Below are 26138 nucleotides of genomic sequence, written 5' to 3'. Positions count from 1 at the left end.
ACCTAGCATGGAGAGCGGACGTCGGAACGTAGAGGAAGTGGACTCTTCGGTGGGTACTATGGTACAACAAATACTGGTTAAGAGTTGTGTGCGAGACCCAACAAGCACGGGGAACAAGTTTTCGTGCTACTGTACGGTCGCTCCAAATCTTGGATGATGGCACATTTTTGGGCATTACATCAGGATTGTGGAGCCGCTGATGGTTACAATTGGTTAACCATCCAGCGGTCGAAGTGAAACCAAGTTGATAACCTCAGCACTGGCCAGGAGGATGGAAGCTGAGTGAATACCAAGGACTCGAAATACTCTGTAATTGTGGATCTGATTCTGAGTTGCTGGACAAAATGCTTTCATGCAAAGCTCTGGGCTCAAAGGGTAAAATATACGAAATTGTCGCATGTGGAGGTATCAAGAATGCCAAGTGAAAACACCACTATGGACACATAAGACAAAGAAAAGTAGAAAGACGGAAAATCTTATAAAACATCACCAGCCGCTCATCCGCATCTTATAGACCAAGCAACAGTCCGGAAATTCAACTGTCTGTAGTAGATCACTACGCATTATATTATTCGATCTTAGTTTCCAAACTCCACGCTCATATTATATCAAAGGCATCATCATGTGCTCTCTGGAGCAGTTCTTCCTTTTTACCATATGGCGCTGCGCGGTCTGTCGATCTGGGAAGCGGCCTTGTCGGCCACCAGTGCATCACTGAGGGGCTCAAACCTCAGGTTCGAGAGCGGGTCCGACGGAGTGGACACAAAGGAGCCGTAGCCGGGCCCGAGGATCATGGCTTTGGGCGTGTTCGGCTCGAAGGCATGGGGCGAAGGCGTCGTCGGGGACGCCTTGGCCGAGTTGAGGGTGTGGATGGAGGACCCCACTAGGTTCGGGCGGTTGGTCGTATCCACCTCGCTTCCTGCACCCTCTTGGTGGGCCAGAGGAGTCTATATGTGCGGGCAATCGTGCTCCTTACCGGCGGCTGACTTTTTTTTTTCCACCTTTCAAAAGCGGAGATGGGACCTTCTTGGCTCGGGTCGCGTCGCTTTCGGGGCTGTGCCGGCATTTTCAGTTGGGTTGCTCCTGGAAATCTGATGGGGACCGCCAGCTCCAGGGCGAAAAATGATATCAGCCACTATCTTGTCATCAGGATGAGCTGGCGGGCCAAGTGACGGATCTCTCACCGAGCGTATCATGCCTCCATTTCCCTGTCTCGTTTGAGATGCGTCTCCTCGGATGTGAATGGGCGAACCCCGGCTTCCCTGTGTAGCTTGGGTAGACACGATGCGGTCGGTCCGTCGGTGACTACACTCTCTCGAGATCTCGGCCGCCCCAGGTGATCGCTCATTATCTTGGATGTCTCGGAACACGCACATTGTTCGAGAGTCTTGGGGCTCGATATGTGCAACAGGTGCATCCATGCCCTGCGGCAACCCGTAGGTCCGTGAGGGTCGTTCAAAGTCTGATGAAGTGTACAACGACCGCGTGAGGCTGTGCATACAGCATTCCCATTGGTAAGGCTATTCTTTCCAAGGATATCTGACTGTGGTGTTGGGATCTTGCTGACAAGCACGCTTTCACGCGCGCCAATGGTGATCGAAAGCTCGCTCCGTGAAGCATTCACTTTCGGAAAGACGACACGAGCGGTTTGTGTTGCGCGACTTAGGCGATCTACGTCTGTCTTGTGACGGGTTGCTTACACGGTTGTCGTTTATGGTGGCAGGTACTTACGCATCAGGCACCGGCCAATTAGAACTATCGAGAGGTTGATTTAGGAGCTTCGACGAGGGCGTCCAAAAGCATTTCTCCGGAACCATCCCTGGTTCATCCTCCGCGGTCTGGTCCTTTTCGGTTACAAGGGAGACGTTGTCACCGAAGGTGCGCTGTTGCCTCATAGATGGCTTCAGGAGCGTATGGAATGATCCTTGTAGTTACCTTGTACGCCTTGATGACACAGGCCAATGAGACGATGGCGTGAGATGCAGGCGAGCTTAGAGAGTAGTCCCGGAAAATCGGTTCCATCTCGAGGCAGACCAGATTCAGGCAGGTTCTAGCGGACTTGAGTGCGGAACAGGAATCGAAAATATCACCTCTGGGGCTATTAGCTGCGGGCATTCAGAAGGAAGGAGGAATACCTTGCAACAACAAGCAGATAAGAAACACACCCTATGGAGGGCTCATCGTTGGCGAAATGAGTATGGAAACTAGAGGGTCTCCACGGACCAAGATTCTCAGTGATCTCTTCCCGTTAAATATGCCGCATTGCCATCTCCTGAAAAGATAAGGGTAGCCTTAAGTCGGCAAGCATGGGCGGCTTAACTCCAGTGCGACCACTAATTTAGTCTTTTCACCCAACGTCTACACTAAATCGGAAATTGCCATGTCACTGTGCGTAGTCGAAAACGACAGTGAAGAAGTCATTATGACCATGTCAAAAGAGGATGGTATGTGTGCACAACCGCTAGCTATGACGAAATCTCTTGTGCTACGCTTTCAGTCGAGCGAAGTGATATCAGCATCACTGAAGACCAGTGCATCGAACCAGAAGTTCAGCAGGACGGCATACACAATAAAGTATAAGCGAGATGGCCCTCAGGTACCTAGGTATCCGGGCTGACTTACCTGTTTCGTGGCTTGGGGGTTTTGTTTCAGTTCTGATGGGTGCAAATGCACAGTGCCAAAATCAAGTCGAAAGAATTGTGGATGAGCACAACATCCCACGCGGGCTGCATTCTCGTGCTACCCTCTCTCTCCATACGTCAGCATGCAGGTGTATTGGTAGATGCAGGAGCTGCGCCCGGATAATGTCTGAGTAGCTCGGGTTTTGTTTCCCAACCAGCTGCATGATGAGGCCAGCAGCAGCGATAAACAGACCCTCCTGTATGCACTTAGCCGAGCGTTGACTCATTTTGCATCTAGTTTGTAAAGGACGTTCGTACACGCTTCCGGGCATGTGTGAGTCGATGTGGAGGGATTGCATTGCTTTTTTGGAATGAGGTGTGTGGAGGAACGGCAAATAAATACGCGAAAACTTATGGAATTATTTGAGGCTCCGGTTTGAGCAGAGAAAATGCTAATACTACATACTGCTACAATCTGGTCACATCTCAATACTTGTGAACTTGAGCAACAAAATCTGCCCGGCCAGTGAAAAGCCTTGCAGACTGTCCGATCTAACGTGAAGGTGGGTGGAAGCTATCATTGATTCGGCTGTTCGCTCTCGTTGCTCAATTTTAGAGGACAAGCAGAGTTAGTACTGAGTCTGAAGTGCCTTTTACGACTCAGCCTCTCGGAAAAGGCGGATGTGGTGGACACTTGGCTTTTCTTATATATATGAATGAAATCCTAGTCATCACCTTGTGAGTGGTCGTTTACTAGCTTTGACAAGGTTTACCCCGGTGTGCCAGTCTGGAATGAGCCGTTGGACCTTTTAATGGCTTTTAAGGCTGAAGTACTGGGACTCATCACCAGCGCTCATCAGCGACGCTGTGGCACAGCTAGATTTGGTGCATCGCCTAAAACTGCCTGCCAAAACGGGTAGCAAGTGCTGTACGACCTTGGTCTCACGGTCCAAGGGCACTGGAGACTTCCGGCGCCTGCCCAAATGAGGAAAATTTTATTCCTTGGACCAACCATTGATACTGTTGATGTCCCCATGTATATGCGAGTCCCTTCCGCTTCCAGACACCTAGCCCACAAGAGTGAGAGCTTTAGTAGGCGAGGAGATACGCTGAAAATGTGTCTGCAACCAAAGTTCTCAAGGCAAATCCATGCTCCGCGATGGAGGAACTGATATAAGGCTGCTGGTTCTCCCAACACCGTCCGTTATTTCTGCGACGACTTGCCTCCGTATTAGGTCATTATTGAGACAATACTTTCATTGAGAATTCTTCGGCACCAACAAACCCGTACACCTGTACCTATTCACACAAAGCTCCATATAGCACTTGATCCATCCTTGAGCATCCCCAAATCTGGGTCCGTCGGTCAACTGCCATGTCGAATAAAGCGCACCAGGGTTCCGATAATTCAAGGCAAGACAATCTTTCATCGGTCCACCGACACCGCTTCCATCACAATTTTCAGTCATCAAAACCACGAGTGCAGTATGTATCTGGCACAAGTCGGTCCTGCACGGAACTTCCTCCACATACCCCAGCGGAGTACCGAAGCCTTACCTGAACCAACATGACCTGCTTGCTCATTGACAAGCTTGCCTTGGTTCACGTGCCAAGTACCATTTTCCATATCACTTTCCAATCGTATTATCCTAACTCTTGATTACAATATAGTGGAACGAATCTTCCTGTTTGTTTGAGCGATACTAGAATTCAGCAGCGCAACACTACCTGCCCCGAGGCAATCGAAGGAAATGCAGTCCACCGTGCGGCCAGCACCGACGAGACTGCCGCACAGAGGATCGAACGTCAACGATCTGTGATTCTTCAACAACTCCGAAATACTGTTGAAGTACTTGTTAGCATCGCCAGTGACGATTCTCATGCTTCTCACAGTAATCGATGTCAACCAAAGTACGAATCGAGTGCCGATGATGTTCTCTATGGCGTCGGTTCACAGTTCGACGGCGTGTTTCATCCGTCGTGCGAGTCACGGCACGAAGGCCGACACTAGATCAAGTCAGTGCTATAAGCTTTGCTGCAAGTTCATGAGTTTATGAACGGTCCTATTCATCGTGGCTGACATCTTGAAAAGCAGAGCCGACCGTGAGGTTGAGCAGTTGTGTGGAGCTGACATTGTAACGTTGTTGTGTCGTTGGAATGTTTTGTGGGGCCGCGGGCCGGTCCGGGGCAGCCAGGGTCCAAACGTCACCCTAGCAAGCCTGTTACAGTAGCGCGCCGCTGGCACAGACCCTGTTAAAACTCCCCGACACCTGTACTGTCGACATCGATTCATGAGTGGGATTCATGGCACACATGATAACCCTGCCTGGGTCCGATGCTTAATCTGGCCACAACAAGGCCACAGGTCTCTTTCTCCTTTGCAAGTCTGGGAAGAGTACTGATCACTCCAGTTTGTGGAACACTCGTTAGCAGCATGCAACCATTTCGACAGTCACATCGACTTGACTAGGAGGAACCTGGCTGTCGTAGAGTAGCCTATTTTGGGCGCCCTTCAATACTCCAGACTGAGATGGTTGGGTGTCTGAAGATGATTGTGGTGAAAGAAACAGGCGGGAAGTCCGAGTCATGGATGGAAAAGAGAGCCTCAGAATTATGCTGGAAAGCGATGGAAAGGCATAGACGGCAGTGTGAGCATATCATGTTGGTGGAATGGTTGATGATGCCTTGCCATCCTGTGACGTTTATCAAAGAGCGTTGTTGGTCTCCAATTGTATCTGCAAAGCGTTGAGTCTTCGGCAGCTTGTCATTGTACCATTACTCAATCTTGACGTCCAGACCATCTGTCTCACATGATTGCTGTTCTTACATTGCATCTCAAGCCTCCAGATTCTCACGAGACGGATCAAGGTGGGTTTCTGGAAAGGTGCCAGATGAGAAGCGTAAAAACCTGAATGGAAACCGTGGATAAAACCGCAAGCCACATCAGGCCTGGATAGGCCTTTTCAAGGCCCTGTACCTGGGCCCCAACAAGGCGCTCGTTACCATGCGTTCCATGGCTTCTTCTGGTCGCAGGAACTCGAGAAGGAGACATGAAAAAGGTTGCCCGACCACCAGCAACTTGAGAGAAACTTATATGTTAGTAGAGCGCGCCACTCTCGTAGAACATGCTACCAGGTATAGGCACTAATTGTCCTCACGGACAGACCCATATCAGGAAGAGTGGCTGTAGCAGTGCATGGGAATTGAACCCAGACCTCAGCAATTTAATTCGAGAATTAAACCACTGGGCCACTTACACTGGTAGCTGCCCCTCAAAACGTTCAATTTATCAACTCACGTCTGTTGGTGGTTCCCCTGTTGCTGGGGCTACAACCTGGGGCGGTGACTTCCTTGCAGCCAGCTACCCCCCCCCCCACTCGAACACACACTCCACATGTGCTGATTCATCTCACTGATATGGGAATTTCAGTATTTAACTATGGTCTGGGTTGATGAAGACCATACTCAATGTGACGAAAGCTGAGGACGACTGAGTTGCGAGGACAGTTCGGTTGTGTGCTCGACCACCCATTAAAGCCCCTCCTTTTAGCCATTCACATGTTGCTAAAACGTTGAGAGCGAGCAAATTATGTATGAAGCTTGCTCTAAAGTTGATCATTGGACATTGTTCTGGGCATAGGAGTAGATATTCATCCCTCCCTGGAAATAACATGACCGCAAGCCACCCGCACTTGTCAAAGTGTGTCAAAGCTCACCATTGCTTGGTTTCTTTTGTCTTCAGACCTTTGATGAATCGATGTGTTCAATTATCTACGAGGAAAGTCGGTTTCATACAAACTCTCTTTCATTTGTGCATCAAAGTCTGCAGAACACATCAGGCCAACCCTCCACATACATGAATATTTACCAAGAATCATCATTCATTGATATTCCCCATTTAATGCTTACTGTACACTTCCACGAAATATTTCCATGAAACTAATATCAGAATCCTGCCTTCTACATCAACGTTCAAGAGTTCTTCCAATACCACAAACTCACTTGACATTCGCAGTCGTGTCCTCAGCGTGGTGGAACTGAACCAACAGACCATGACTTCGAAGGTAAACAAAATGAAAACATGTCCTACTTACATCCGGTCCCCCGTACAGCCTTACAAGCTTAATGCTATGCAACCTTTCCTCATCCAATTTACGCTTCGTCATGGCGCTCCACGCCCACCGCCTCCACGCTCTCCACGCCCACCCGACCCGCCCGGTGCAGCGGTCCCAGGGGGTCCAGCTGTCCCAGCAGCCGCCGGGGCCGGAGGCACGGCAGGAGGATCCTGGACCGCAGAAGGCACCTGTGTTGCGGTTGCGGGCGGCACCCCCAGCAGCTCGCGGATAGAGACGCGGCCCTGTGCTTCGGCGGCGGAGCGGTCGACGGCGACCGCGTCGGTGATGAGGCGCTCGAGCTCGAGGATGCCGGGCCTGTCCGCGGGGCGGTGCGCCATGCACCAGGCGACGGTCGAGCGGAGTAATGGGTCGTAGTGGTCGAACTGCTCGCCGAGGAGGTGGCCCGAGTACGTCCAAATAGTCTGGGTCGTCCCGTCCGGCTTGGTAATTTCGCTCTGGGTGCAGGTTGGGGGGACGTTGGGGATCACCCTTGCTATCTTTGTTTTGTGCGTTCCATGTTAGTAACGAGACTTGATGCTGGGCTGGGGTCTGTCCTGTCAGGGACGGAGACATTCTCACCATGATGGTCATGAGACGCCCGACCTGCCAGAGGTTCGAGGTCCAGCCGTACTTCCCAGCCACCTCGTCCGCCGCAAGCGACTCCATACCGTCCATGTTCTTCCACGTCTCAGTGAACTGCTCGGGGAAGTGGTACCACATGTTCCCTCGCAACCTTCCAGCGACCAGCACGAAGAAGTTGTCGCGGTGCCTCGGCAGGAGGCGCGTGACGACGCCCAGGTCGCCTACCTTCACCACCGGCACCTGGTCATGTGGGTGGCCCGGGCCCGGGTCGGCGCCGAGATCCCCGATCATGACGTTGCGGTCGTTCATGTCGAAGTCGATGATGCCCGTGTCCGTGGGCAGGGCAGCGCCGGCTGCGTTTTTTGGGGACCAACTCCTCCTTTGTCGGGGCGTCAACGTTGTTGGTAGGGACAAAGCCTTCCGGAGCCCAGTTGTCGGGGTAGGTCAGGGCCACGCAGGCTCTGAAGAGGCATAGAAACACGCGCCACATCTCCGATTCCTTCAAGTACGCCTCTTGTTGCGATATCTTGCGGAGGAGGCCCTGCGTGTAGAACGTGTTAGCGGACTGTACATCGGAGATCGGTGATGTTGCCTTGTGGCAGCTTGTGTAACTTAGAAAGGGCTTTCTTCAGTTTTATCGAGCATGGTCAAGACAACTGTTTGATTGAGTACCTTGATAGAAATTCGAGTCACTTGATGACACGCTTTCTAGGGCGTAAGAACGTAATGAGACCGAGGATGGGAGAAGCGAGAGCCATTACATTCAAGTTGCCATATTTCATAAACTCCATCGCATACTGTAACATTGGAGTCAGTCGACAAGATACCGAGCATTAGGAAGCACATGGGAATGGGACAGAAGAGGGACATGGCCTGTGCATAGCCTGTCCCAAAGTTGTAGCACAACAGATGGCATCGAGGCACGCAGTGAAACAGGCTAGGAATAGGGCAAGGGACTCTCCTCGGGCGGGTCAGAATAGTGACAGAAAGCTGGTTACCATCGACGGAATTCCGGGACCTAATTCATCCCGGAGCTCCTGGTCGTAGGTTTTTTCCAGGGTGAGTATCAAATCCATCATATCACTATCCTTATCCCAATCAGTCTCAATCATTCCCGGTCGCCATTTACGCTGCATGTATATACCATCAGAACCCAGCCACAACTCACCAACCCCAGCTTCAATCTTGGGGACCAAGAAGCCCGTCTTGACGGAAGACTCACTCACTTGGACGATATGCCTCGCGCCGACCATCTTCCTCATGGCCCACATCTCCGTGGCCAGGGCCGCCAGCTCCTGGCTCCACTTGATGACGACCCTCTGCCCGGCGAACTCGAACAGTGCGGCCACGCCCTGGGACCCGGCGCCGAGGATCTTGACGAACGTGTAGCCGCTCTCCTCGAAGAACACCCTCATCCGCTCCTCCAGCGCGTCCCCGCCGGCCGCGTCGGACCTCGTCACCCGGTGGAACGGCAAGTCGCGGCGCCTTGCGGCCGTCACCGCTGCCTGCTGGTCCTCATCCAGGGCAGGGTCCGGCCTCGCGGGGCTCCAGTACGGGATCGGCAGCTTCTCGAATATTGAGACGCGCTCGTACGGCTCCCATACCTTGGAGGTCTTCCAGAAGTTGTCGAAGTAGTCGATTGTTTGTTGCAGCACGAATCTCGAGAGGTGATCGAGACCTTGCTGGTTGGCCATGTTGAACCGCTGGCTGAAGATCCCACCAGTCGAGCAATCACCACCACGCCTGACCTTGATACGGTCAGGGTCGGGACAGTAGTTAGGCCTGATTTAGTCGGTCTTCGAGTAAATAACACCCCATCAAGAAGAGTCCAGTGGATGGACAGCTTAATTCACCGGGTGTATCGCCCACGTGAGACAAAGCAGCTCGGAGCAGGGAGCATTGTTGAGCGTGATTGTCCGTTTCCGGAAACCTGAATACATTTTCCCATTATACACCTTCCAAGCATGGCTCACAGCGGCGGTACTGCTCTGCTGGCAATGCGTCTGCCAGAAGCTCAATAACCTCGCCGTCGCCGCCCCTTTGTTCTACCACTTCGACACTGAAGTGCAACAGTGAGCTGACAACGATGGTCCTCTATTATTAACTAGCTCACAACTCACCAGTAACAAACAAGCACTCCGTTCTACTAGCCAATCATTTTCGGCGACACGACACCAATTTTGACGTGGACACGAAGCCAAGATGCGTTATTCCATGCTGCGACCCGGGGACCTGGAGTCATATGTAAGCATTGAACTTCATGCATTAAAACTCGGCCATTTATTCTATCATTGTCGCTGAGGGACTGCTCTACAGAGTGCGGGTAGTACGATGCCGATTGACACCCATGAGGTCTGTCTACACCAAGTAATTGGTAACAGAAAGGGATTCTTTGCAGCAAAATGGCTCGTGCGCTAACATTGCAGGGTATGTAGCTATCAAGGACTTTGTTTGGTTGCAAATGCGTTCCAATCAGAGATGCGCGTCCAACTTGTTCGACTCCACCTCCGAAGGTTCACCTTGAACAGATTATTCACCTTAAAGAGGCTATTCACCTCGCCCCTGCTGTAAGGGCAGGATTATTTACTAATTTTATTACATCATGGGGTTTCAACCATGCTGTAGTCGAGGTGCCTTGAAGAACATTCGTGGTGATAGAGGCCTGTGGTGTCCTGTGTGCTTCGATCTTAGCTATGAGAACCTTGAGTCTGAATGGTCCCAGCACGGGGCTAGATTTTGGGACGGGACGTACCCAGGCAGAGAGCAGAAAGGGCTGCTACCCGGCTTTCATCTCAGGCGGCGAACGACTTCCGATTTCCAATGTCGTGCAGAGCAAGACGAATGCATCTTTTGTGCCGTTCTGCTTCGGATTGTCGATCACTTCTGCATACTGGCAAGAGGGTCAAGACCCCGACTCCCCTTCGCCTTGATGGTTTTCAAAAATGGTAGTGTGGAATTGGAGGGTATCTTCACCTACCGCCCTACCAGATTAATCCTTTTAACTCCCTTTGGTATTCAAAATCTCCCCATTTAGAGAGTACAAGCTGACAACAAGAGGTAAGCGTACCGTGGTGCAGAATAGTGACTGACACATAGTCATCATTTAGGCTACTCACCAGCATGGAAAGGCCTACCTCCGGCACCAGAAATCAGTCAATCTGCGAATTCTCAGCGGTCCTTTCAGTTTTTGCAAGTCCAGCTCGACACATGCTCTCGGGAGCATGGAGAATGCAACCAGGACTCACCCCACCTCCCCACGCGGGTCTTGGACCTTGGTAACTCGGCGACTGTACCGCACGTCAAGATCTTTGAGCCGCCGTCTGGGACACCGGGAAAATCTATCGCCTTGAGCTACTGTTGGGGAGACGGGGATGGACTGACGGCCATCAGATCAAACTTGTCCAAGCTACTCCGAGCTATAGATGAGGATGACCTACCGGCCACGATCCGAGACGCCATAGGGCTAGCCAGATACCTCCGAGTGCAATACCTTTGGGTCGATGCACTATGTATCATTCAGGACGATACGCAAGATTGGGCACATGAGTCGGCTCAGATGTCAACTGTCTACGCGCAGGCCTTCCTCGCCATCTCAGCCTCCTCTGTGGACTCTTCAAGGTTGTCCTTCCTACGCCATAACCGCCCAAACAGCGACGATTTATTTCGACTACAGGAAAAAGCTGCTAGCGACCAGCACCACGACACCGCCTCCCACGATTTAGTAAATACGCTGGCTGTGCGGAGGACTCCGTCCTCAGGATTCCACCAAAATCCTGAAAAAGAGATACTAGACCCTAGCATGTGCCGCGCCTGGACGCTCCAGGAATACATGTTGTCGACCCGGGTTGTCTCCTTCTCGACTGACGAGGTGCAGTGGACATGCCGCACACTTCGCGCCTGCGAGTGTGGTAACCCTGAGAAACTCGACCCCCCGCATACGCACGAGCTACAACGAAGCCTGGAAGCGAAAAGCCACGGGGAGGTGGGGGCAGACACGGATGAAGGGCGCCTTGACAGGATGTCAACCTGCCTTGACTTCTGGGTCAGGGTCGTCGAGGGATATAGCCGCCGCAACCTCAGCTACATGCGAGACAAGCTACCGGCACTTTCAGGTATTGCATGTGAATTTGTCCAGATCCTGAACAAAGAAGGGCTTACGGCAAGGGGAGGCATGCCGCCGTCACGCTACCTTGCGGGCTTGTGGGACACCAGAATGCACAGGCAGTTGTGCTGGCAACTCTCCAAGTACTATGACAAGGGTTTTGTTCAGGAATACCGCGCGCCGACTTGGTCATGGGCTTCGGTCGAAGGCGAAGTGGCTATGAATCACTCGAACGTTAATGATTTCATCCCACAAGCCGAGATTCTTGAATCCGTGTGCGCGCTGGCAAATCCGGACAACCCGTTCGGCCAAGTCGTGCGCAAAGGCACATATCTTCGGGTTCGCGCGACGGTGCTGAGAGAGGATGTGTGCATGTTTAGCCAGTCCCCCAGGGCAGGAATGTATCAGAGCGGCCATGGCCAGATTGTCATTGACTGCGACGTCGAGGGTATTCCCCCCAACACTCCGATCTGGGGCCAGCACGGCACAGGCCGATCGTTACAAAGGCGGCGTGGACCAACTGCCACCGCCAGAGACAATATGGGGCAGAGCGCTCCTGGAGGATTGAGTCCCGGGTCAAACATTGGGTCGGGTTCCGAATCAGAGCCGGAGGGGCGGTGCGGGCCGTGGATGGATGAGTGGGAAGAATCTAACTCGGGCGGGGACTTCACCGTCTGGCTGCTTCACATGGCAGACTCAAAAAGGGACGGAGAGATGAAGCCGGAATTACTGGTGCTCTGTAGGTCTGCAGGGTATGAGGAAGTGTCTGAACGAATTGGGTACCTGGAAGCTGTTGACGGCGCTTCATGGGCAGAGGATGTTTCAGGACAGGAAAAGTCTATCGTTACCATAACATGAAACGCAAGGAGGAAAATAGACAGAGCTACTGATAAGGAAAAGGCTGCATCAAAGAAACGCCCGAATCAATCCCCAAAACACTTTTCACATACCAAACCGATTCTGCGCGCCCAGGATGTTAGTTACGACTTCTGATCGCCACATCAACTAAAAGGAACTGCATCACACCGCTGCCGTGGTGTGTAGTCACTTGGCCATCAACACCTTCCGTCAGGGGCACATCTGACCTATGGTTGAACTAGACCCAGCTTGAAGCTGCTTTGTAACAGTCCTCAGACGGGAGCAGCTCATTTTTTTTTTTTTTTTTTTTTTTTTTGGAGCAGTTCAAACTAGGAACTATGCACGAATAGTGCAGCGTATGGGAAAAGTACACAGCTTTCGCGTTTAGAATAGTCTACCTATCCTTGAGTTTCTATCAATCCCGGAATCAGAATTTCTTTTCTTTCGATGATGGTACCACTATAAATCAGTAACAGAAGAACTTTGAAACTCCCAACCGAGTTGCTGAGTTGCGATCCAAAGATTGTCCCAAAATCCCTTCCCTCTCCAAACCATATAAATGGGGCCGGGCTAGCTTGCCGAGATGCCCATACAGGATAGAAAGGATAAAGGAAGTTTAATTGCCTGGAATATGTTTTCGTGATTTTACCCTTGGGTTAGGGAAAGCCGGTAGAAGAGAGTAGCCTGGCGGATGACTATGGAACCGAGTTGGAGAGTTGTTGGTCTACGATGACGGCTCAAAGAAGAGTGTCTGCCCGAGACAAAGACTCGTTTGTTTGTTTGGGAATACCCTCGGGGCTGCAGGCATGGAGAGAAGAGTGCCTTGTGTGGTGCCGGGAAGGAGCGTATCAATTAGTAGGGAGTGTTTTTAAGGAGTCAGTTTTTTTAGCAGCCAGAGTGGGAAGTTTCTCTTTCTCTGCACAACTTAGCAATACAACATCATTATTCCAGATGTCCTCACTCTCCCGAGGCAGTGTGCAAGCACCCAGCGGCCCTTGGCAGCCTAGGGGCCTCGACCGTTGCGGGAGCAAGCACACGCTTAGATCGGGCACGGAACTCGGGGGTTTCCACATTGTTCCCAGCACATCGTAAGGACCCGAGCACAGAAGTAGTCCCACGCCGATGGAAAACAGGCTCAGGACCGTCCGAAGTCTAGATGGGGGGACCACCCGAACAATGGCCCTCCCCAGCCCAAGCTGCCATGACGCAGAGCCCCAGGAGCTACCTGGCACAGGCCGGGCCGGACTCGGGACTAGTCTGATGGGGACGGCCGGGTGTCGTTCGTTGGGCTCTCCCGCGGGTTTCGTCCGCGCTACCGCCTTGGTTTTGCACATCGCTCCGTGGCGTGTATTTCCACGCGGCGAATGTGTGGCGCTGGTGGTAGTGCGATTGCACCTGCCTGGGTGCAAAAACTGAGCAGCAGCCCAGTTTTCAGCGGCCCAACTGGGCGGTGCTGGACGTCCAAGACATTGTGAAGAGAAATACAGACAAAAGGCTGTCCCTTCCTAGATGATCGATAAAAATTGCAATGTTTCGAGACGAAGTTGGAAACCACATGTGTTGGACGTAAGGCGTGGCCGCGGTGGCTCAGGGCTCGAATCGGCCTGGCCGTCCAAGTTTGGGGGCACGGTGTGTGGCCCGTTGTCCCCAGGCCAAGACACCCATTGCCCAATCGAGCTGTGTGCACACCCCCGTCGGCTCTGTCGGCGGTGCTCGGGGTTGTCAGGCAGTGAGGACGGGCTGGTGCTGTGGCTTTGTGTGGCTCAGCCTTGCACCTTCAGCTGCATCCTGCTGCCGTCAGTCGCCTCGCTTCAGAGTCCATCCCTGTTCGGGCGATGACGTTGTTAGCCGGTAATGGATGCGCCGGGGTGGGTGCATCAATTGTGGAGGGGTCAAATTTGGGGCTACCAGAGAGATCTTGTGTCAGAGAAAGAGAGAAGACAGCTTGGGTAGCTGGCACGTAGGGGTCCAGTCTAACAAGGTTCCAAGGTCCAAGGCTCAAGGTTTGACTTCCAAGGTCCAGGTGTGTCTGTCTACTGCAGACAGGACAGCTGCTTGGGATAGAGTGGCGCCCTCGACCATCGTCATCTCACAGGCTGCATCCGTCCACTTTTGCAAGCTTCCTCTGCCCACATGGACTGGATGAACTAGCAGTACTTAGCTTTTTTCTCTGCAGCAACGCCCCCTCCTCCCAATCTACCACCGCCTGCACCGTCCAGCCCGTCCCCTGATTCAAGCGTCGCGTTTTGACGACTCCATCAGCGATCGGCCCTACCTTGCTTTAGCCAAGCCGATCTCTTGGTGGATGGGTGTGGGCTCGCTCTGGTCGTCCAGTCGTCGAATCGTCTCTCGGTACTTGGCTTGGGGGGGGGGGGCGGCCTCTTCTTGGCCGGTTTACAGCGCCACACCCCCCTCCCCTGGTCCTCTCCAACGTCTCCTGATGCACATGATGTCTGTGAAGTCATGTTTTCTGGTTGCCGTTCCCACCTTTTTCCTCTTCCTGTTGCATGTGGCCGTGCTCAGGATGAGGTAACGGGCGTTCGGTGGCCCGTCTTAAATTCTGTCACACCCCCCACGGTGCCTGTTTCCGTCCTTTCCGCCCGCTCCGATATAACCTTCAATTATTCCCCGTACCTTTCGAGTGTTAACCCACTTTCCCTCGTGGCCCGGGTAACAGTAACTCAAAGAGTATCACTTAACCGAAGTAAAACTCCTCCTCGACCGGAAGAGGACACACAGAGACATCTGGTTAAACAACACAAGACAACACACACAATAACCACCCAAGATGGCAGCCGGCGCGGGTCTCTGCCTCAAGCTCCTGCAATGGTTCAACAGGGGCGTGCAGTTCTGCTGCGCAGGGCTCATCCTCGCCCTCAACTCGTACTTCATGGCCGCCATGTCCAACCACAAGATCACCATCCCGACGAACCTGCGGGCCGTTGAGGGCATCTCGGGCGCCGCAGTCCTCTACACCGCCGTCGGCCTGCTGCTGCTCTGCTGCCTCGCCGGCTTCACCCTGACCTCGTTCATCGCCATCGTCCTCGACGTCGCCTTCCTCGGCGCCTTCATCTACGTCGCGACCGTCTACAAGGACGGCGCCAGCTCCTGCTCCGGAAGCGACGTCAAGACCGTGTTCGGGACGGGTGACGCCAACGCCGATATCCAGTCCCCCAATGACGGTGGCGTCCCGCTGGCCAAGTACATGACGATATGCCGGATGCAGTCGGCTATCCTCGCAGTATCTATTGTTGCAATGTAAGTCTCATAATCACATCCAAAACACACACCCGAACCTCAAAAAAAAAAAAAAAAAAAAACCACGATGCTAACCCTCAGCCAGCGTCTTCTTCATAATCTCGGCCCTGACGGAGCTCGCCCTGGGCCGCCACCGCAAGAAGGAGCAGCGCTTCGGGCCCTCGCCCGCCAACAACTACACCTCCGGGTACGGCTCCAAGCGGCGCGGCCTCTTCGGCCTCCGCCGCAACAAGGGCACCGGCACCGACGGCCTCGGCGACCCCAACGCCCTGCCCATGCACACCAGCCCGGACCAGGTCCGCACCAGCTACAACACCGAGGCCACCCGCGTCGGCGAGGGAAGCCCCTACAACAAGTACGGCGAGGCGGGCTACAACGAGCACGGCACCGTCACACAGTCCCACCCGGGCCGCTATGGCGATGGCACCTATAACGTGTAAGGGGCGAGCTGGTTCCCGAGGAGGAGAGAAGAGGCCATGAGAAATCTGAGAAGAGATGCTGCGTCCGGGTGCCTGCCATTCCGGTTCTGGAGGAACCGGCTGGGCCGCGCAAAATGGGCACCCGGCGTAAAAGTGCATTGCATTGCACATGAAGAAATGCCGGCGCCGGCTGGCAATCCCCACCCAACGACATGAACCTGATGCCGCCCCCCCCCCCAAAAAAAAAAACAGCTGGGGAAGGATCTATATTGGATTTATTTTTCTTTACAATATCGGCGTTGGATATACCCCCCCCCAAATCCTAGGCGTCTTGTCTGCCAGGAATAACAGAGAGGCTGAGAAAACCTCGTCACCCAACTCGCTGGCTTGATGTCATCCCCGCCTTGGGGCTGCGTTGTTTTTATTCGGCATCGGCGGTATCACTCCAGTATAGCTTTAATGAATGATTATCTCAAATGAAATAAGCTCACGTGTGCCCTCACGGCTCCCTATTCTTTCATATAGTGCGGTGTGCTTTGAGGTGTGTGGCGAAGATGAAAACATTGTATGGACTTTGTCTGGTCACGATCAGTCGACAGGCGTCTGCAACGACAGTGTCTCGACAGCGCAACAATGCTTTAGCCCGGGAACACCATCGGAGTTCCTGCTCCCGACAGCCTCCACATTCATCTTCTACTGATCTTCTCTTTCCACTTGTGGGAGCCACTGTCACCGTCAGAAGAACATGGTAGCCAAGACGATCTGTAAAAGTACGAAAAAGTCCCGCATTGAAGCCCCATCGGCCGGACTCCATCGCCTCGACTCAAGTTCCACTTCAACACCAGGAACCAGACTAGTACACCGCTAAAGAGGGTATCAATTAACCATATCTACTACGGGTGATCGCGCGTTACCGAGCACGCGAGCAGAGATGTACACCACACCGCCCGCGCCATCCGGGGACCCACTCCCCACCGCCAGTCACCTACTCGCTTACCCACCCACTGAGAGGAAACAGGTATGTAACACAAACAGTGTGTTCGGGGCCACACCACCACGACCGCCACCACCAACGGGCGCAGATCAATCAATCAGCTCCACCCGGGGATCTCCTCCCACTCGCCGTTGACGCTCTCCGCGGCGCCCATGTCGTCCCAGCTGACCTCGAGGCGCTCGAGCTCGCGCGAGAAGAAGTCGTGCTCCTCGCGCAGCGCGTCCCGCACCTCGGGCGCCATGCGGTCCGGGTACCGCCGCACGTTGAACCAGTGCGTGAGGCTGCGCAGCGCCTGCTCCAGCGGCAGCGCCTCGTCCATCTCGGCGTCGATGTCCGCCCCCGCCAGCCACTCATCCCGCAGCTCGGGCCGGCAGTACAGGTAGATGGCCGTGATGACCCGCATGTTGGACTGCCGCCACTTGCGGCTGCAGTAGGGCACCTGGTTCTTGAACAGCTTGAGCGTGTACAGCCGGAGCCGGTCCTGCGGGATCCGCAGGTTCTTGCGCAGCACGTTGGACGACTTGTAGTGGACAAGCAGCAGGTTGCGGTGCGCCTTGTGCTTGCAGATCTTTTGCATGACCCGCAGGTAGTTGATTAGCGTGAAGAAGTTGCGCCGCGAGAAGTCCGTGATCGGCTCCGCCGGAAGCGGGTTGACGGGGTACCCGAGCTCGTCCACCTCCGGACGAACCGGGGCGCCGTTCTCGTTCTGCTGCGCTGCTCCGGATGCGTCTCCGGAGGCGGCCTCCTCTGTGGGCGAGCGCCGCCGCTTGATAGGTGGTGGCGCCGCATCGTCTTCACTCTCCTCTTCTTGAGCGGGCGGTGCTTCTGCTTCCTGCTGCGCAGGCTTCTCTGGTGCCCCGGCCCGAACATTGCAGAAGTAAAAGAAGCTGATTGACGTTAGTGTATATTATGACCAATGCCATTCTTAGTACACCTACCTGTTCTCTATGCGGTCCGCTTTGCTTTCGATGACCTGTTGAACATCCTGGTGTAGGAATAGCTTCAGCACTAATGGCATGTAATTACAATCCAAAAGTAGCTGTGCTAGGTATTCGAACTTCAAGACATCTGCATGGGACACATTAGCATCAAAACATAAACCCTGAAGCAACAACTGTGAGACTCACGAGACAGCTTAAACCACTTCAAAAGCAGTAGCATGATGGCGCTGACTGCCTTTTGCGTGATCTCACGGGTTCTTGCCGCGTCCAGCTCCTCGGGCGAGGGGTCAATGTCATCACCACTTCCAGCACCATTGGTGCCGTTTGAGCCATCTTGGCCCCGCCCGTTCCCGTTGACTCTCCCGTTGTTTTGGCCCTGCATACCAAATGAACCCTGAGGCTGCTGTGTCATTACGACCGTCCAGTGTGCTATGATGGACTTGATCAAAGTCATGGATATTGATTGCAGAATCGGGAGAGTGTTGGCCTGGGTTCGGCGTTAGCTCCAAGCAGAAGGTAACGAAGATGCAGTAACTCACGTAGAATCGTTCGACTGCGTCTAGTCGCTGTTTCGTCCTTTCGTCCAGGTCTTTGCCCGGGCCATAATCAACCTCCACCTCTTCAGGTTCAGGCTCCTTTGGCTTCACCAACCCCAACTCTTCCTTCTCCTCCAGGGTCAGAGACGAGAGGTCAAGCTCGTCTATTATATCGTTTGTGGACTCATCCCAGCCGCGCTCGAACTTGATGAATCTCTCCCGCTCCTGCCACAGCTGTCTGGCCGCACGCGTCATCCTCACACGGTTGGAAAACAGCTCACCAGCTTCAAGAATTGAAGCCGGGACATCACCGCCTTCCCATTTCCGAGTGACAAGCAAATCCTGCAAAGCAGTGTTGCCCTTACCACCCAGGCTATTGCTGGACTCGTCTAGAGGCGGGTACATGAATGGAAAATTTTGGTTTGTCTGGTAATTCTGCTTCTTAACTCCTTTACCGCCAACACCCGGTGACGGCGGCGGCGAAGGAGCGGGAGTCGCAATGTGAACGGGCTGATGTAGGATAGAAGCACCCCCCGCTTGTGTGCCAGGTTGAGGAGGCAGGATGCCCTGAGCGCCGTTGTTCCGGGCCTGTTGACTCGGTAAGGGCGGAAGGAGAGAAGTGTTCTCGGCTTCCAAGGGAATAGCAGGTTGAGGTGGGATGTAAGCCGGGTACTTGGACGTTATCTCCTGGCGAAAGACGTGGTAATCCAAGGGCGAGGCTGTGATGACATCTCTATCATCCTTGTCATCTGACGGGTTTTCTCTTGTAGCCCGTTTCGTCTCAGCCAGCTCTTCCGATCCGCCAAAGACGAGCAGTATCGATTTCCACAGGAGTAGAAACACCTGTGCTTGCGGCACGATCTGCGCCTCGTCCCACCGAAGTTTTCCAGTGACTTCTGCGAAGAACTCCACCAGACTGGGATTCAGGGCGACTTTGCACATATCAGTTGGTCTGCTGGCTGAACTCAGACGGTGCACTCACGGAGTTGTGTTCTGAGGTCCCTCAGTTCGTCACTGTTTGACAAAACCTCTTGTATCATCATGTACATAATTGTCATCAAATTCATGAGCTCATCCAGCGCTTCTTGCATAGTATTCGACTGGGTATGTTGTGCTTCCTCGGGCCTGGAAGTGTTAGCTGCTATCTCTCCCAGCTTCCTAGTCCGTACTTACCAAAATGGCTCAAACGCTTTCTTGAGCGCGTTAAAAATAATCTGAACACCATCGACATCTGCGATGAGCCGCACGCCAGCCTTGATCGCCTCGAGTTGGGCAGGCGTTGCCACGCATCTGGGCTTCTTCTCCGTCCCAGCTGCCGGTTGATCCCCACCAGCGGTGCTGGTCCATCTCCCGAGCGCGATGTACACAAGTCTCGCGACGTTCGCCGACCGCTCCTTGGACGTCTCTGACGAGAGCCCTGACAATGCATCCGACACGAAGGCCTTCCTCGCACCGTCACCAACCTCCTCCCACGATGTGTCTTGCCCATGGCTGTTGAGCCACTGCCACTCGAAGGCACGCTGCACCCCATTAAGACGCACCCACTGCCAGAATTGGTACACAAACCACTCGTCAATCTCTTCCTCGATCGGCGCAGTGTCTTGATACTCGAAGTCGTAGGCAGCTGCCTCAGCGTGTGGGAAGTCGGCAACAAGACGCCTCAGCTGGGCCAAAGACAGCGAGTCTGTGGGCGGTTGGAGGGGCGTGCTTGCGTTCGGTGGCGGCGGAGGGTCTGAGGGCGGAGGAGGAAAGGCCGGAGGAGTCTGTGGCTGAGCGTTGCGCTGCAGCAATGGACGAACAGGCGGCGCCTGTTGTTGCTGATCGCCCTTGGTGAGCCCAGCATCCGGCACACCGGTGTCTGCCACGTCCGTGGTGGGAGGGGGTGCAGCCGCATTGCCCTCGCCTGACGCTCGAGAGGGCCAGAGAGAGTTCATGGTGATTCAGGGTCCGGATCGACGCGACTTGAGTGCTCTGGTTCGGACAGGTTGGATCCCAATCGTGGTCATAGTCGGCAGCCAACGGTTCCACTAATCATGCAGGGTGCTCCATTGATGGCATGGGAGTGCTGTGACTGTTCAGGTGGATCAGGAATGCATGCTGGGTCGCTTGGGTGCGAGAACTCGAACAGCTATGCTGTGGACGGTTGTTGGATGTGTTCGCGATGGACAGAGCTCAGCAGCTCTCGCCCCCCTGACACGGGCTCCTTACCTAGGTACCTTGGACGGCGTAGAATCCCATACAAACACCCAGGCAACCCCACGTCGGCGGGCCAGAATGGAAGGCGGTGAGGCGCTGGGTGGCGCGGCAGGACGGCAATCTAGACCCCAAAATGCCTGCCAGGAACATTTCCGACAGCTGCACGCCGAATTGCCACAGGGGATCCATCCCTCGGCAAGAGTCATCATCATCAACCATCAGCCAAATTAAGTCCGATAACAATTTACTGCAACACCATCGCGAACCTTGCTGACGGCCTGGAACATTTTCGCCAATTTTTACTCACCTCACCGTGGCAACTATCAGGCATTGCACTGCCCGAGATCCTGACAAACATGTCTGCATCTTACCGCAGCTACAATTTATGACTTGCTCCGTCCCCTTCCTCTGGACACTTTTCTTGACATCGCAATCACCGCTGATGGCCGGTCGGATGCGTATTGCACCATCGTTGCCGGCGAGCGCTGATCTACAGCCCCTCTTACCCGTACAGGCCGTGCCGCTCGCACTTAAACAAGGCCTCTGACATTGCAACCAGATGGACACCGAGGACCAGAGGGACGTCGAGCTGTCGACCCTGTCGGCCATCTTCCCCGAGATCCAGAGAGTTCACGATGATGACCCGTACACCTTTGTGCTGGACGTTCCTGTGAACCCAACAAAGGCTGTCACGGTCTTTTTCCCCGCGGCCAAAGAGGCACAGAGTCTGAACCCAGAGGTAGCGCAGGAGCCCGGCGCTGCCGTGGCGGGGCCCAATCCAAACGCGATTGATTCTCACGAGCTGGCCCACCTGCCTGCTGTCCGCGTACAAATCTCGCTGCCTCCGGCGTACCCGGCAGAGAAACCCCCGGTGGCCAGTGTGTCAACCCAACCATCATGGCTTCCCTCAGAAACGGCCAAGAAGCTGGAAGATGACTGCGCACGCTTGTGGGAGGAGCTCGGTCGCGATCTCGTTGCCTTTACCTACCTTGATCACGTCCAGCAATCAGCGGACGATGTTTTCGGGCTCGTGAGTGATGTCGGTGCTTTGCAAATCAGCCCCGAGCACAAGATCGCTGTTCTGGACTACGATATCGAGGCCAAGCGGGTTGCATTTGAAAACGGGACATTCGATTGTGGTGTCTGCCTCGGTAGGTCCTTCTGCTCCTCTGCCTGGAAACCTCACCTGGGTCGCTAATATCTGTCTCAGATCCGAAGAAGGGAGCCAAGTGCCATCGCATGATAGATTGTGGTCATGTCTTTTGTACCGAGTGTCTGCAAAGCTTCTACAATAATGCCATCAAAGAAGGCGATCTCGCTACCGTCCGATGTCTAGAGCCTAGTTGCGCAAAGGAGAGGACTGCTGCCCAGGCATCCGACAGCCAGAAACGAAGCAAGCGGAAGACATTTATCAGTCCCAGCGAGCTTCTCCAGATCCCCCTTGAGTCTGACATGGTGAAACGCTACGTAACTCTGAAGTACAAGACAGAACTCGAATCAGACAAGCATACGGTCTACTGCCCGCGACCGTGGTGCCAGGGCGCGGCTCGGTCCAAGAAGCGCAAGAAGCCTGAAGGTTTCGAGCTGCACGAGGCCGAGGACGATTCGGCCAGCGAAACCGAGGAGGCCCCCAAGGCAGACTCTGAAAAGACAGCCAAGTCCCGGCCATACGTTGACAGGCTTGCCGTATGCGAGGACTGCGGCTTTGCCTTCTGTAGCAGGTGCTACCAAGGTTGGCACGGCGACTTCGTCATTTGTGCTCCCCGCCGCGACGACGGTGAACTCAGCGCGGAAGAGAAGGCTTCGCTGGACTTCATCAGCTTGCACACCACGCCGTGTCCAACTTGTGCATGCCCTGCTCAAAAGACGCATGGTTGTAATCATATGTACGTGTTTCTATCACCCCACCACAGGCTGCTCTTTCTGACTGTCTCTCAGGATCTGCTACAGGTGCCAGACACACTTTTGCTACCTGTGCTCGGCATGGCTGGACCCTTCGAATCCATACCAGCACTTCAACCAGCAGCCCAATGGAAAAATTGGTAGCTGTTACATGAGACTGTGGGAGCTGGAGGAGGGCGACGAGGATGGGCAGAACTTCTTCGCTGGAGGTCGCGGCGGGCAGCAGGCTCCTAGGAACGAGCAGGAGATCGCGGAGATCGCACTCGAGGAGGCAATCGTCGGGGACGAAGGTGTGGCCAACCACCACCGGCCTGAGCAACGACCGGTGTTGAACGAGAATGGCCGGCGGGTGGACGTCGAGCGGGAGGGCCCGCTGGTCCTCCGGATCGATGCCGGAGCGGCGCCCGCTCCAGGCGCCCGCGGAGGACGCCAACCAGCTCCAGCACCGCAACAGCGCGGCGGCGCACAGAACCGGGGCAGAGGCAATCCTGCGGGACGGGGACGACAGCAAGCAGCTCAGGGACGAGGGGGTCGAGCAAGGGGGGTTGGTCCACGGCAGAATCAGTTTCAAGGACCGAACCATAACTTTATTCGACGCGATCATCACGTCGACGCGCAGCACCTGCGTGACGAGGCCGACCAGGAGGAGATCCAGGCCGGAGACGCAGCCTGGATCCGACACTTCGTGCAGCTCGCGCTCAACGACGACGAGGATTTAATTGACCAGGACGACTAGGCCGCGTAGGCTGTTGGTACGTGCGAGCGAGCGTGCGTACCTCTACTTGCACCTACACAACAGCTCGTAGCGCTCCTCCCCTTTCAGCGAGAGAAACCGCTCGGCGACCGCGCCGCCCGGCGGGGATGTGATAAGGACACCTCATCGCAACTCGCCGGAACGCGCCCGTGCCAAGGTATACGTACACTACGACACTACGCAATAATAATCTAGCTGTGCCGCTCCCCCTTCACCGACCACGGTAGCATCGAAACACCGAATCACTCAACCAGCCCCATGGACCGACCCAGCCCGAGCACGAACGAAGGGGGGAGAAAAAAGGTTGAGCGCAACCCATCCGATCATCACCCGTTCTTCATCTCGCTCGGCCGAGGGCCCAGCCGCGTTGACCTTGGATGGGGCGAAAGATCTCGCGCCAGACAACGGTGCCATGACGATAAAAACACAAAACCAAGACCACAAAAAGACTCTCTCCTTCACCGGGGTACACAATAGACAAACCCGATGCCAACCCGCCTTCCCCCGTGGCCCGTGCCCTGAACCCACCCGCGTAATAGATGCCGACAAAAGGCAATCGAGTGGGCTAGCTCCGGCTACCAGGCGATCCCACTCTTTGGCCGGCGAGGACAGATCAGATCGAATGGGCGATGCGACGTGGGATGGAAAGGCTGTCCCTCTTGGGAAGCGGGCCTGTGGACGGGGGGAGGCTGGCAAGCGTTGCGAGCTGGGGAAGGCAACTTTTAGGCCTCGAACCAAGTGGGGATGGAGGAGAGCAAAGACACAGGAAAAGGAAGGGATTATGGCTTACAGTAAAGTACTGTACCTTGCGGTATTCCGTACATTACTTAGTACATTCGACAGTACATACACTTGCCCAACTATGCTCGGAGGGGCTCCCATGTCCCAATCCCACTGGCCCAACCACCCTCCACCCCTCGTCCCCGGCCTTGGTTATCATCAGGCCATGTTGACGTTGCCTCCCCGTTGACGTTCCGCCCGAAGATATCTCCGGGTCCAAGCCATAACATCATAATTATACTGATTAAGTAACCTTCGGACCCGGCCACCGGCCTCTTGGTTCCTTGCAGGCTTATGTGAGAGGTTCTATCAACCCCTGAGGAAAGGGGAGCAAATGATCCTGTGTGATCCCCAATGCCGGCAGCTGCTCCTTTCACACGGGCGTGAAATTTCCTTGTTTCGTACCCCCAAGAATAACCCTATTGCCCGTGCTGTAGCCCCTGTGCCGTGTGCCTGTCTCTTCCCTACCGATGCTATGCCGAGATTTGAGAAGTCTCCGAAAACGAAAACACATGTTTATATTTGTATCCATATGCATCCATCCATACATGCGCGGACGAAAATAAAGCAACGCTGGTGGTCAGCACCATTCTGGGTCAGCCGGGAAGGAGGCAGACAAGGCATACAAGGCAGGCACACCCACGTCTCCCCACCCACGCCATCCTTCAGGAGTCGACAGGCCGCTGATAGCTACTGTGGTAGCCGCCTCTGCAACGGCGGCGGTGAAGCTTGCTTCGCGGCCGCCGTCGTGCCTGAGACCTAGCCCTTTGGGGGTCGGGGGCTTGTGGCCTTGGGGAAGGAGGGTGGGAGGGGGGCAAAAGGCCCCAGGAACCACGGTCGAGCCACGGAGTAGCCAAGGTGTAAGGTCTTCGGGGCCCACCACTACCGTTGGCGCCGCTGGTAGACCCTCGCCGCTACCGATCTTGTATGTGCGTTACAATGTCACCGAGGTGCCAACACGAACTCAATCACTTCGCCATCGTCATCAAATGTCCGAGGAGACCGAACGGAGAGAGAGAGGGGCAGCGGCGGAGGAGGGGAGGGAAGCCGGTCGGCCCATTGTTGCACTTGAGGTAGGTAGCATTTCTATCTCATCATGCCCCATCGCTGCTGTTGCTGTTCTGCTGCTGCTGCTAATGCTGCTGCTGTCGCGTGAAGTCCCCGCCGGCCCATACCTTGACGGGTACGGATCGGTACGGAATGGCTTTACGATGGGAATTGTGATTCCTTTATCCCCCTATCCTTGGAAGATTTAGGGGGGGATTGGAGGGGTATAGGGGGTAGGCCCAGGCGCCACCCTGATGTTTAGATCAGGAGACAAGGACATGCCCTGTTGTCATGGTGCTGGAGGGATGGTGATCGCACACGTTACAGCGCGCCTGTTGAAGAAATGCCGTCCCATGGTGATCTGGAGGTGGGGATTGCCCAGATGGTGATGAGCCAGTCGCCGTGCTTGCCAAAATCTCTGCCTCCCTGCCCACTAGTCGAGTAGTGAAGGGGTGGGGGCGGTCCTTGGGAGATGGCGGGTGACTGACCTGAGTGATCTTCCGGGAGCAAACAAAATCTCCTTCGTCAATCTCTCTGCCTCCCTCCAGTGTGGAGTAACTTCCCGCATTCTCCATGCTGGCAGAGCTTATTCGGACAGGTCAGGACGACTAAGCTTCCCCGAGATGAACAGATCGTCACCTGTGGGGACAAATTACGGACTGAAAGTTTGCCTCTTGCTTGCAGGGTGACAGCCTCGTGGGCGTCCGTGCTTGTCGTCCTATACGTACTTGCTGCTCATCGACGAGCCGGCTCCGAACTATGTGGTGATGCACATCAACAGGCACTTGCTTGTCTCTCCTGTCCATCTGATGTCCTGTCCTGCAGCTCCACCGCCACGGTCTCGTTCATCGCCTCTCGGGTCCAACTTTCAGTTCATTCCCCGAGATTCATTCACCGAGAAGGCTTGGGGTGGTTTCTTGCCTGGCCTGGAAACCGATGCGAAGGCTATCCTTGGGAGGACCTCGTGTCACCAGATATGCTGAGATGAAAAACCCCCTCGCTCTCAGTCGGTCTGCTGGCCCGCTTCACACAC

The 26138-nt window shown here is 54.6% G+C and overlaps 6 protein-coding genes across 6 annotated transcripts; 3 read left to right on the top strand and 3 right to left on the bottom strand.

The window, feature by feature from the left end:
• Positions 1-650: 650 nt before the first annotated feature.
• Positions 651-1066, bottom strand: INS49_014835 (uncharacterized protein; the record flags this gene model as incomplete). The annotated part of the gene is made up of 2 exons (XM_043175524.1): positions 651-919; positions 988-1066. The coding sequence occupies 2 exons, from the start codon at positions 1064-1066 to the stop codon at positions 651-653; spliced, it is 348 nt and encodes a 115-aa protein (XP_043020481.1).
• A 5717-nt stretch (positions 1067-6783) lies between these two features.
• Positions 6784-9012, bottom strand: INS49_014834 (uncharacterized protein; the record flags this gene model as incomplete). Its single annotated transcript, XM_043175523.1, has 3 exons — positions 6784-7233; positions 7316-7671; positions 8487-9012. The coding sequence occupies 3 exons, from the start codon at positions 9010-9012 to the stop codon at positions 6784-6786; spliced, it is 1332 nt and encodes a 443-aa protein (XP_043020480.1).
• Positions 9013-9720: 708 nt separating this feature from the next.
• On the top strand, positions 9721-12278 carry INS49_014833 (uncharacterized protein; the record flags this gene model as incomplete). The annotated part of the gene is made up of 2 exons (XM_043175522.1): positions 9721-9745; positions 10426-12278. 2 exons carry the CDS (start codon positions 9721-9723, stop codon positions 12276-12278), a joined length of 1878 nt encoding a protein of 625 aa, XP_043020479.1.
• A 2788-nt stretch (positions 12279-15066) lies between these two features.
• INS49_014832 (uncharacterized protein) lies at positions 15067-15976 on the top strand (the record flags this gene model as incomplete). Its single annotated transcript, XM_043175521.1, has 2 exons — positions 15067-15536; positions 15622-15976. The coding sequence occupies 2 exons, from the start codon at positions 15067-15069 to the stop codon at positions 15974-15976; spliced, it is 825 nt and encodes a 274-aa protein (XP_043020478.1).
• Positions 15977-17046: 1070 nt separating this feature from the next.
• Positions 17047-20360, bottom strand: INS49_014831 (uncharacterized protein; the record flags this gene model as incomplete). The annotated part of the gene is made up of 6 exons (XM_043175520.1): positions 17047-17836; positions 17888-18017; positions 18077-18377; positions 18430-19358; positions 19409-19551; positions 19600-20360. The coding sequence occupies 6 exons, from the start codon at positions 20358-20360 to the stop codon at positions 17047-17049; spliced, it is 3054 nt and encodes a 1017-aa protein (XP_043020477.1).
• Positions 20361-21181: 821 nt separating this feature from the next.
• INS49_014830 (uncharacterized protein) lies at positions 21182-23260 on the top strand (the record flags this gene model as incomplete). The annotated part of the gene is made up of 3 exons (XM_043175519.1): positions 21182-21773; positions 21833-22508; positions 22561-23260. 3 exons carry the CDS (start codon positions 21182-21184, stop codon positions 23258-23260), a joined length of 1968 nt encoding a protein of 655 aa, XP_043020476.1.
• Positions 23261-26138: the final 2878 nt, after the last annotated feature.

This window comes from Diaporthe citri (assembly GCF_014595645.1).
Source record: "Diaporthe citri strain NFHF-8-4 chromosome Unknown scaffold_8, whole genome shotgun sequence".
In the NCBI taxonomy this organism is placed as follows: domain Eukaryota; kingdom Fungi; phylum Ascomycota; class Sordariomycetes; order Diaporthales; family Diaporthaceae; genus Diaporthe; species Diaporthe citri.
This window is presented reverse-complemented; position numbering and strand designations above follow the sequence as displayed.